Raw genomic sequence first — 12,680 nt, 5'->3', positions numbered from 1 at the left:
AGTCGAGACATCTTTCCTGCTACAGCTCTTAGTTTAACTTCCCATCTTTTATATTTTCCTCCTCGTCTTCTTCTCAGGCTCTTTGGGTACCAGTTTGTGATTCAATTCCTCCATTTGCCTACGCGAAGCGTATGTTCTTTCCATATGTTTCCTACTAGTAAAAGTGGCATCTTTTCCATATAACTGTATTCCTTATTTTATCAGAAGTATTTGAAATTAAAGAGCTTTGAATAAATGAATCACAAGGGCGTACCCCGGGTGGGACCAAATTTTTTTTTCTGTCTGTTAAATGACAATACCGAAGTTAGGAAACGTGCGGTGGCCATCCTCGTGCCTCAAAGAGCATGTTAAGCGGCTTGAGCCATCGCTACTGGTTATTTAGATGAAGAACCTGAGCAATGTATATTCAAGTTTCAATAAAATTGAGGTTAAGCATTTATTAGGATTGCCATACCTTCAACTTTTTTTAGGAACTTCTAAGTTTATTATTATATTAAACACAAAAACATTTTTTGATTGATTACAAAAATACATACATAATGACGTATGTACGTTCATATATATTTTATAAATTTTTTATTTTAAATATATCATATAATATATACAAACGTCTAGATTTTTTACCGACTTACTGCAACTTGAATGGCGTCATTTATCTTTTTTCTTACCAACATTATTTTAACCCTTGACCTAAACTCATAAGAACAGATTGTATATCTCGACCCACCAGCGGGTCATTTAGTTGAGTTATAAATGCGAATAAAAGCTGGCAAATAATAGCTCTAGGCAATATCCAGAATTTGATCTGCAACTGAGGTTCTTGCTTCGGTAGAATCTGCCTTCCGAACCGGTGGTAGAGTCACTATACACAGACAGACTTCACGTTTTAAAAAGTGCTAATGTTAGGCCAACTGAATATAAATGAATTTTATATTTTGAATTGGAATTTTGATCAGTTTAACCACACACAGTAGGTAGTATTTTTTTAAAGATGCTGTTTTTTATCAGTCAATTTAAGTTCATCTCTATGAGGATATTATTTCACTTGATTGAACAAACGGTACAGTTACAGGTGCCCCCGCCGCTGTGCATCGCTCGCATCCAGTGCGAGCGATGCACAGCGGCATAGGACGTTTCTTAATGTACCTACCGCATCTAAAATATTTTTTTTTATTGCAATACAAATCAAAATTCAAACTTGAATATTACGACTATCAAATCAGGGTCATAAAAATATTTTACAGTTCACTAACAAACCTAACCTAATTATAAATTTTGTACGCAGACTATACTTTATTACTCAAACACTAAGCTTGAATAATTAATAATCTTAGTCACTGCCTAATACAAACTTATTTATTTACCTGTTTGTTATCTGCGACCTTCATTGCCAATAACATCATTTACTAAGCTATCTTATGTAATCAGAACAGAATTAATTTAGATTAAGTTAATGATAGGTATGTGCATAATGCTCTTCGGACCCTTTGATTAAGGTGATACTTTATCCCGGATCCTGTGATGACTCACAATAGACTGATTACTGATAATGGCACTAAATATAGGTAGATACTTACGTCAGAAGCGAGGTCATTTCAATAAACTATCTGCTTGGTTTTGTTATTTTCTGATGGGTTGCTAACTGGCCATCTTCATACAAAACGCAAAATTTGTCAGTGACAAGTTTGTAGAATTTACAAGACAGGTTATGTTGGTAGCACAGATGGAAATCCACATGCCTCCAAGACCCAGACCCGAGCACTCTAGTTTTTGAACCCACTACTAGATTTCAGTCAAGGGCAAACTTAGCCCTTAGGACAAGACAACGCCTTTTATCAGATTAATTCTAACTTTTCCCTAACGCCAAACAAGGCAATGCTTAAATAAGTACCTAACGCCTAATCAAAAGAGATTCCAAAGCATACATCAACTTCACTAATAGTTATCACGTAATGGTTGGTTAAACGTTTTTTTCTAAAGACATCGCCTTGCCTTAATCGTTAGGCTTTCGATTTAGGCGATGCCTAGGTTTAATGAAAACGGGTATAAGTATATCTGTTCTACCTCCTGTAACTTGCTCTTCCCCAATCTGCACCAAAATTTACGAAAACTATCACATGGTGTTCATAGGAAAAACTTTCGGTTTCCCTTTCGGGGTATTCGATCGAATTCGATCCCCGGAACGAACCTCAAACTTAGAGGAGTTATGTGCGTTTCTAATTAAAGCAATCAAATATTACTTACAGGGCCAGCTAGTATGGCCTAAACCCTTCTCTGGATTGGGATCAAGATTATAATGTAGTTTTGCCTTCCCTTCTTTGTATCGATTCAGTAAAGAATCTTCCCAGCGTGGTGAATATGGGCAAACCCTCCAGTTGTGAGAATGCAATGAACTGTTATGAGATATTAATGAAATTCCCTAGATAAGTAGTAGTGCCTAGGTACTTGTAGTTCTGCGCATGACAGCTCAAGTTCCTAATTAATCGCAAGAGGTTCCCAATTTATTCTCATGTTGTTGTTTTTTTGAACATTTGAACATTTTAGAGGAACTTATGTTAGCGTTGAGAATTGGTTTAAATTCAGGGTCATGAAATACTTGTGAGGGCTTTTTCTCAATGATCACCAATACCAAAATATCACGAATGCTTTGTAAGTTGTAACTACTTTATCTGTCTCACTAGGCCACCGAACTATAGGACTTAGCTAACTAAAAAAAATCGCCTCAGTTAAAGAATAGACTAGAGAGGTCTTTGACCGGTATGTAGCTCCACTTTACTTCCTATTTAATGAATCACAACTTTTTTACAGCTTACAAAAAGTTTATGTCACTCGAATTCCGCCTTAAAATTCGATCTGCAGGTTTAGACTACCGACATACGCCCGAAATTAATAATAATCAATTAAATCCAAAATCTTCAGATTGCTGATTGAATTTAGTTGGGCTATCCTTGAAAAATTTTTGGATTAATTTGATTTTCTAAGTTATCAGCGTTATAAGCAATTAAAGTATCACTTGCTTCAACGGTGAAGGAAAACATGTTACTAAAAATAATGTTCCCAAAGGTGTGTGGAGTCTACCAATCCGCACTAGCGTGGTGAACTACGGCCTAAGAAATGACGAAAATTTAACTACTTATTATTTTATAGTAACTAATAAGTAGGTACCCATAGGATTGCTGTAAATTTAAAATGCGCGAGCAACCGTAGCGATTAGGATCGAATGCTTTCTTAAGATCTTATTATACATCAATTTAACATGCCGTATTACCATACCTAACGGCTTGATTGATACTTAGTGGGCTCACTTTCTCCTCTGGTACACTTAGCTTTTCGGTCCGTACCTGGCGTGATAACGATTGTAATTTCTGCTATCGACGACATCAGTGCTATCGGCGAATAAAGAAATGAGATTGTGTAGGACAGGCGATGGCGCGTCGTACCTAATTGCAGTGGTATTTGCTCCGGACGGCGCTCAGTTCGTTCTACGCCGCCACGCTGTTCACGTCGGTCGGCGTAACCAAGCGAATGCAAAAGCATAAAGTATGGCAAACGCGGACATTTAAAACGACGCCGGCGTGTGTGACCTCCGCAAGTTAAGTGCCCCATGAGAGAATGACCGAGGAACACGAAACGTGCGATTCCTTGATTTCGTGGGAGATGAACGGATTGAACTCGCTAGACCTCTGGGATTACACAGTAGAACTGGAGTGTCTGCAAGGAACCGAAGGTTAGTGTTGCGTAAAAGAGAGGGGCGTTGCGGTCGCCGTCGGCATCGTCTACGCTGGCCCATTCGTAATGCAAAAAAATGTTGAAAGCTAAAGTTTAACTGTGGAATTTGAGGTTCTACGGGCGCAATGTGTTAAAAAATTTTGGGTTTTGAAAATACAATAATCTTATAAGCTTCTTCTGTTATTCTCAAATTTTAGAATTATTCCGTAACAAAAGTAATAAGGAGGTGAACCAATTCGGAGTTTATCATTTAGTTTAATCTTCCGCATACTTCAAAATATGTAAACTTTTTCGTTTCTATGAAAACGCGTTCGGTAATTTTAGGTAGAACTGATGATGGAGACGCGTAACTTAATTACGTTCTTAAATAGGCCGGCTTTAATCCGTTTGGGAGAAATAGTTCGCCAACCTAGTTTTGAATGGTTCAAAGCCAGGAAGTTGAGAACTTCTGGAGAAATATTACAAACGCAAAGAGCAATTGTTAAATAAAGAAAACTAACTAGAAAACCGGTATTTTCCCCACTAGGATTCAGATTAGAGGATGTTCCAAATACCTTATAAAATATATAGTATATTATATATAACACGATTAACTGGAATAGGCGCTTACACTCGTATTTTAAATACGTGCATATGAATCACGGTAACTAATCTAAATTTTAAAATATTTACGTTCTCTTTGTAATTATTACCTCAGCATTGCACCTAACTTAAATGAAGGTTGAAAAAATGTGTTTTGTAGATAAGCTCTAGCAAATCATATCGCTGTTTAACATTGGTAACTATATTATCAGTGATTTCTATCGATAAATAATGAATTAACCCAGAGTTTTGTGTTTTTCCTTTTTACATGCGCTTAAATTGACGCCATGGCTAATTGCTGTACTAGCATGTACGTGCCTGGTTACAAAATATACAAGAGATAAAAGTTGATAACTTAAGTTTAATATTAAAATCACAATTGTTAATTCGAATAGAAACAGTGCTGTACTTAAAAAAGATAAAAAAATTATAATTAATTTTTAATTTATTGTTTTAACTTTAAAAATAAAGATCAACCGAAATAATCATTTTTATTTGAGGCACGTTTTTGATAAATGGGGGATGGATGGGTGGGTTTCAAAATATTCAGCATCTTAATGCATAGGATTACATGGAATTGCCCTTTTATTGCGGTTAACTATGTAACATAGTTAACTCTTAAATACTAAAAACGAGCAAAAATATTGTTTACATGACGAGACAAAAAACTGGTATGTGTTGGGACTCTCTCGCTCAGAAGATGCCTATTAGTAAGTTTCTCATGCCGGAAAATTCCCAAGTACTCGTAGTACAAAACCATCAACATATAAGATAGGTACCTACCAGGTATGCACCAACTTGTGGTTTATTTATTAGTTATACCTATAAATGTTGAACCGATCTTGGCGAAATTTAGCCCAGAGATAGATTAACCATGATTTTTTTATAAATTCAACGTGAAGACCTGAGTGTATGTGAAAAGTGATTGAATAAAGTTGTTCCAAGTCCCTTAACGTTTTAAAACTTTGTTGTCCATATTGTACAGTTTTTATATCATACGTTCATAATACAGCCTTGTATCTCATTTCCTTAAGCATTATTACACAACTGTTTATGTAAAAGCATAAAATGAATATAAAATGATTATAAAACTATGGGTCATTAAGTTTTCAGTTAGCATTAACGTATTTCACGCGTCAAGTCTACATTACCATGCGCATGTTGTGAATTTAGCAATCGGCTGCCATCAACTACCGTCTACCTAACAAATCTTATTTACTTTTGAACAGTTAAGTTTCCAAGTTTTTAATAAGTAAATCCGAATTGTTTATGATTTTAGTATCTTTAAATGTGAAACATCTTTTGCGCGGCTTGGCAGTAAAATGGACAGGTACCTTTGACGTAACAGAAAATGGCCTAACGCCTTACGTAAATACTATAACTACATAGATATTGGTCCCCTGTAGGTATATCATGCAATGTTTTTTTTTACGTGATCATAGTAATTACTTATTTCCTAAGTAGGTACGGACAGCGTGGACAGTGTTTATTCGCAGCCTAAACTATTAAATAGCAGTAAATAGAGCCATTTAAATATAGTACATAGTGCATAATTACCTATTATATAGCCAACATATTCACCAAGAAATTTTGAAACCAAATAACCACAATGTTTAATAGTCAAACGTCAATACTTGCTGCTTGCTAAACTCTTTTTCATTTCTTTCTCATTATGAAGAATATTATTAAGCGAATTGCTATACGAATATTAGGTATGAATACGAAAGTGAGATTGTTTGTCTTTCACGCATCAAGAGAAAAACGCATTGACGTAATTATTGCATAGAGATAATTAAAGGGGAGGTAGGTTTTCCTTCTTTGCATTTTTCCTGAATAATGAAGGCTGCGTCACTACATAGGTAGGTACCATATGATATTAGGTATAGGAAAAATACATAGGATGCTTTTTATCCCAAAAAACTTATTAATAATATAAATGCGAAGTTGAAAATTTTAAATTCATTTGTTTGTCTTCCTTTTCTTTTGGCGCCACCACTTTTAGTTTTAGCTGGCATCATAGATATTCTGGGATTTTAGCTTTTATCTTGGACATTTTTAGTGGGATTCTTATGAAACCAAAAAGATGCAAAGAGCTAGTCAGTTAACAAAGCAATTGTCGAATTCCTCGAGCACGTTGCCATCCCAACTGTACATGTCAGACCGAAGGGTGGACGATTGCATTAATTGCGAAAATCGTACGATACCTGTATACCCGCCAGTTACTGATGCCATAATAGTCTTCAATCATATCGTCGGATCTTCTTCAGCAAACTATTTAATGATGATATGGCGTTTTTATGCAATCAACGCAAAAACAAGCAGTTTCTGCGTTACAACAAAAACAATAATGGCGTACCGGTTTTACGACAGCGCGAGTACGTGTTGCTACAACAAGTTCTTCCTGGCTTAAGTAGTTACAAAGATAATAATCTTGTATTATTATTTTATTTGGATTTTATGCGTATATATGAACTCTCTCTGCTACTTTGATGCAAATGATAACATTAAATGCTTTGTTACATCTAGCGATTCACGATGAACAAATTTCAGTATTTTTTCCAATACCTATAGCGGCTCTTAAGGTATACCTAAAGGCTATAGAAAAATCATTTAACATTAACGATAAAAAGTCCATTCTTGGGACTTTTTATCTAGCTTTAACCAACAAGATCTCATGAGATGGCGATATTAAAAAGAGTATACGGCTAAATTTTAATGGGCTTTTTCTAAAGCTATAGGTAAAAGTTCTGCCAAAATAGAAAGGTGTTTGCACTTATTGATCATTATTACTATAAAACACATTATTCGACCCCAAGTGGCCGGTTACGCTGGCATAACCTGTAGAGCTAGCTTGATCGTCCCGGTTCAGTAACTTTTCCATCAAGTTGCCCAGTTTTCAGCCAAAAAGTTGTCTTCATACTTTTTTACAGTCCAAGTACCTACTATCTGAAATTTTATATAAAGGTAACAGTTAAGGAACTTTTAAAAACATTAATAAATACATAACACGAGTTGGCTATTCTCATAGTTTTAGTTTTAAGTTATTGAATGTAGTTTTTATCATAATCAACTCGCAATATCTCTTGTTACCAAACACCGCATTATTGACGGTTAACTTTAAAATCCAGCTTAGGGTCAAACAAAGAAATCGTTAACAATAACGTTGGAAATAAGAATAATTATTATCAACGCTGGAATTTTCTAGATAAGTAAAATTATGAGCAGGCACCTCGTTCCAGTTAAGTTTTTATTTATAGTGACTAAGTAATTGGCGTTAATTGCTTTCATTATTAGTTCCATGGTTAAACTGGTTGAAGGAAAATATGTTTTCAAAGTCCTATTTATTATACTTACCTCCACGTGTAAACAACAGAGCACATCAGTTTACTATGCTTTGGTCAACCTCGAGTAGCAGTTATTATTGCATTATCTATGACCACAGACCACGAGTGCATCGTACACCTTCTATGAACATCAGATGCAACAATACTCATGGTAGAGAGTACAGTTTTTCGGTGTGACAACTTTTTGGTTAAACCCTTTTCCCTAGTCCCAGTTTTAGTAATAGGATTCAAAGAAAATCTAAACTATTATGAACCTTAATATAGTGCCAAAGCTCTAATTTCATCTTTGCTCTATCAATTGTTACAGTAATTTTATTAAGTGGGTAAATAATTAAACATTTGATTAATAACATTGGTGGGTATTTTGACATGGACTCGAACGATGTAAAGATACCTCCCGGTGTCTTAGTCGTTTATCACAAGCTTGACGTAGTTATGGAGACATTGTCATAAAAACAAACTGATAAAAACCTATTCCGAGTCGGTTGGAAAATATTTTAAGACTAACGAAAAATGGCTGGTACCTAACCACTTAATGATTCAAGTCAATATTAATGTTTCGACTTATGTAGGTAGGCAGGTACACCCTGAACAATCTATTTTGTTTTGGTTTTAGACAAAATATTTCGTAACTATGTTTAAGTCCTACAAACATAGGTTGGTTGAAATTATAACCATACTTAACTCATTTATTTCAGTCATTATTAAATAGTAAAAAGGCACCTACCTATTTAGGTACCAGGTTATGACTAGATAGTATAAATCAACATGTAGAAAGTACTTTAGGGCCTACGTAACTACCTAGTTAATAGTACCTATCATAATTTTTTTAAATTATACTTTCACAACAGGTCATTGCTCATTTGATTAAAGCTAGTTAGGTACATATTAAGTACCTATGATTAAATACCCAATTAGTAGGTATTTGGACATCTCGTTAAGGGCAACTCTCTGTTAATTAGGTATTTAATTTTTTCTTAGGCATTAATATTGTGTATTTTGGGAGTAGCAGATAGACATTACGTGATCAAATTAGATCTTTTGGAAGAACAACAGTTACCGACATAGCTCCGCGATTTAAAATGGCAAGGCAAATAGCTCACAGATCCTAATAAGGTACGCTAAATTGTGGCCCTGGATCGGTAATGACAGCGTTGGTAAACCCTTGAATATTATTTTGAAAACTTCAAAATACCTATTAAGGAAACTAAATACACATACAGCAATAACATTTGTGTAGGTACACAGTTGGCAGAAATAAATAAGTTTAGATTAGAGCTTTGAATTTGACAATGTTAACAGAATAACCTGTTTACTAAGTAGTAAGTAGGTTTAAAATAATTATTATATAGTACCGATCTACATAGCTATAGGTATATATATTATGTGTAGCTGATGAATAGCGATGTGAGGCAAGTGGAATGCACGTAAATTGAAACTTGTTATCTCATTCCATATCAAAACGTGCCACCACAAACAATTCCTCGGTAACTAGCAGCCGATATAAAGAGAGAATTCCCGTAATCGACTATCCATATTTCTACTTACCAAAATCTTATCACCGCCTCTTAGGTAGATACTTAGGTTGTTTAACTTGTTTTTATTTCAATCCCAAACATACAAATTTCCTAACACGAAAATCTTCTATGGTTTGTAATTAAAGTAATGCGGTTTTCTTACAATGTACTTTGCACAGCAATAAGCTAATAAAACTGCTACAATTGCTTCATGTTGTTAAGTGGACTGTTTAAAAAATTTTGTTTGTTTGATAGGCGTGATACAAACAATAAATTCAATGCATTAAAATTTTTAACCAAACGGTCTATCCAACCTTATTTATGAACCCTTAATACATTTCTCTAAGTAACATTGCATTTTCAAAACGTCTCTTATCGTCGCACACACAACACCTACCTGCTCCACAAAAAATGCCTCATGGCAATAAGTTTGCCATGCTTTGATGTTCAAGAAATAATTAAAACCCAAATGGAAACGCAAAATTAAGGCAAACAAGCAATTCCAAAAGTTTTTGACAAATAAAACGTTTCGCTATCTGTCTAATGATTACGATTTAGTGGCACATTACTACCTACGGAGATGCCTTGCGTTACACGATACTTTTTTCATTACCAGCACAATGAGGAGCTTTTCAACCAAAATGAAATGGCAGTTTTATTATCTACTATTGAGATCGAGCTGAAGTAGAACACGTGACATTGTACACTTTATTTCGCGATTGCAGCCAGTGCCAGTAGTTAATTATCCATTCTTCATCTCGACAAGTATTGGCGCAACTGACCGGCATTTTTGAGGCCACTTTCAGACCAGATTACTCGCAACTACGGCTGTAGAACAAACAAAGCAACTTGCAGTGTTAGTACAACCTACAAGGTTAATGGTTTGAGGATATGCCTAAAGTACCTGTGTACCTGCGTCACTTATGGAACGAAAATATTTTTTTTTGTACGTCGGATCTTTATTCATATTTAAATCTGTTTTAAGGTTTTAGTCAGCTGTTGGTTTTTCAATTAAGAAAAAATCAATCTGCTCTTTTCTGCTAGATTTTTTATGATACTGAATAGTATCTAACTATGTGTACTACGTTGTTGATCGAAGATTTTACGTGTAAGATTTTTTTACAGAATATGTAGGTTTTATATCCCGCAGAACTATATACTAATATTATAAAAGCGAAAGAGTCTGTTTATTTTCCTTTCAAGGACTAATTTACGCGTTTATATCTAGAATTTGTAGGAAAGACTGGATAGATAGATAACGCGGGCGAAACTACATTTAGAAATAGTGTTTCGAAAACTCTAAGAATGCGGCAGAGCATCTTTTAGGAGATTATAACAGAATGTTGCTTCTGTTACAATTAACTTTCATCGCATCACTGGCCGCGTCGCCACCACTTCTTCCATTCCATCGCGCCATCCTACCATCAGATCGGATAATTACAGTGTCAATTAAGCTGAACATTGCGTCCGAATTGTTTTAAGTTCTTAGTAAAATCCACTGTAATCAAATAATTTCTCTAATAATACCTCAGAAACAATCATAACGATGATATCTAATGCTTAATTATTTTTGTTCCAGATCTCCAGTTAGCGGCTGAACTCGGAAAGACACTCTTGGAAAGGAATAAGGAGTTAGAAACTGCGCTGCGTCAACATCAAAATGTTATCGAAGATCAGACACAAGAAATCGAAGTAAGATTTTAATTTTAGATCTATCAAGTCTTTTATTTATTTTGCGGTAAATCTACCTTAAGATGACGAATTGGTAAAATGAAAAAACATTAGTCTCCACAACAGAGAATCCACTAATCCCCTGACCATATTAACTAATCAATACAGTATATTAATTAATTAGTGATTATATATAAAAAAACACATTATTAATAAAATTCAAAAGGCGATAGTTTTTATGTAATGTTTGTGCGTGTGTGTATTTCCTTTTCACACCGCAACTACTAAACCAATTTCTACTAAATAGATTCTACTAGATCAATTATACCCTATATTAACACATATGCTGCTTTTTACCCTGGAAAAATGTATTGTTCCTGCTATATTTTGCCATGGCAAAAGTGTTAGCCTCCGTAAATGAGTCTATAGACCACCACGGAGTGTAGCTAGTGAATAAGCAGACATTTTACCTAATTAACTTTTAAGTTAATTAGGTAAAATGTCTAATACCTAACCCTTAAGTCTGTGTTTTTTTGTTTTTTTTCCTTTCCTTGATTGGGTTGCCTGGCAGAGATCGCTTTTTAGCGATAAGGCCGCCCATTGTACCTGTGTTTTATTGTGTTGTTTTTGTTTATAATTTAATTTCTGTTAGGTGTACAATAAAGTGTATTTTCATTTCATTTCAAGTTATACTTATATCAGAACATCGATCCAAAACAATTTCGCACGCTTTCCTACTACTAATATTCATGACGATTATTAAGTTATTATTATAACCCAAGTTTACAGCAAAAAAACGAATTATTTAATGCGTTCTTAAGGATGCGCAAAATTAATATTAATGGTGTTATTTCATTACAGTACCTAACAAAACAAACTGCGGCGTTGCGTGAAGTCAACGATTCAAGACTGAGGATCTACGAACAACTAGAAGTCAGCATTCAAGACTTGGAGCGCGCAAATCACAGACTAGCCGTAGACCATGCAGCGGACAAGAAACACATTAAGACGTGAGTTCATTACCGTAACAAATTGAAACAATCATCGTTACCAATCTTTCTACTTTAATGATCCTTTCTTACAATACAGATTACAGCGCTTTCAATACATATGACAATAAACAACTTTACAACGTCATATAAATCATATTGTAATTGTAGAAAGTCTTGAACAAATAAAACTTGATAATATGTATAGGAACCTTCGATCACGGAATAGATATTCCAATAAAATTACGACATTATCATTTCAGTTTATGCTGCAACATTGAAACGCTGGAAAACAAATGTGAGGAATTCCAAAAGACTGTAGATGATTTGAACGCCCAATTAGAAATAGTAAGGCGGCGAGCTGAGCGAAAACCAGAAAATGAAAAACCCAAAGAAAATGATATCAAGACTGTGGAATCTACAGCGATTAACGCCAAGAATGTTATCGCCACAACGCAAAAGTCGATTGTACCTCTCCCAGAACTGACAAAAGAGGATGAGGATCTACTAAGACTAAGCGATGAGCTAAGAGAGAACAAAGTAGCTTTTGCTCAAGAACAAAGAAGAGTAACAGAGCTTGAAGAACAGCTGGCATCGGTGATACAAGAGAACAATAGACTGCAAGAACAACTGAGAAATTGGCATCAAAGAGAAGATGAACCGAAATCTATGCATGAAGAGCTCTCTATCCTTGAAGAAGTCAGGTAATATAGTAAATTTTTCGTTTTCAGAAGTAAGTCAACGGTCCCAATTCTGTTGGACACAATTATCTGACAAACCTGGCAAGTGTAAAAGCAGTGTTATTTTCTCTTACATTTTCTTATTTGTAGAAAATTGGCACCAGTTCT

The 12,680-nt window shown here is 34.9% G+C and overlaps 1 protein-coding gene across 3 annotated transcripts in view; it reads left to right on the top strand.

Moving 5' to 3' along the window:
* The window catches only part of LOC120624441 (cerebellar degeneration-related protein 2), a 128,078-nt gene that overhangs the window by 111,402 nt on the left and 3,996 nt on the right, over positions 1-12,680 (top strand). For 2 of the 3 annotated variants that reach the window (XM_039890987.1, XM_039890986.1), the window contains exons 2-4: positions 10,752-10,864; positions 11,705-11,853; positions 12,096-12,536. In XM_039890987.1, the coding sequence (XP_039746921.1) occupies positions 10,752-10,864; positions 11,705-11,853; positions 12,096-12,536 (703 nt within the window). Of the gene's footprint in view, positions 1-3,477; positions 3,728-10,751; positions 10,865-11,704; positions 11,854-12,095; positions 12,537-12,680 lie in introns of those variants that run through there. The other variant, XM_039890985.1, reaches the window with a different exon arrangement.

Source organism: Pararge aegeria, chromosome 6, assembly GCF_905163445.1.
Source record: "Pararge aegeria chromosome 6, ilParAegt1.1, whole genome shotgun sequence".
Taxonomy (NCBI): Eukaryota; Metazoa; Arthropoda; class Insecta; order Lepidoptera; family Nymphalidae; genus Pararge; species Pararge aegeria.
This window is presented reverse-complemented; position numbering and strand designations above follow the sequence as displayed.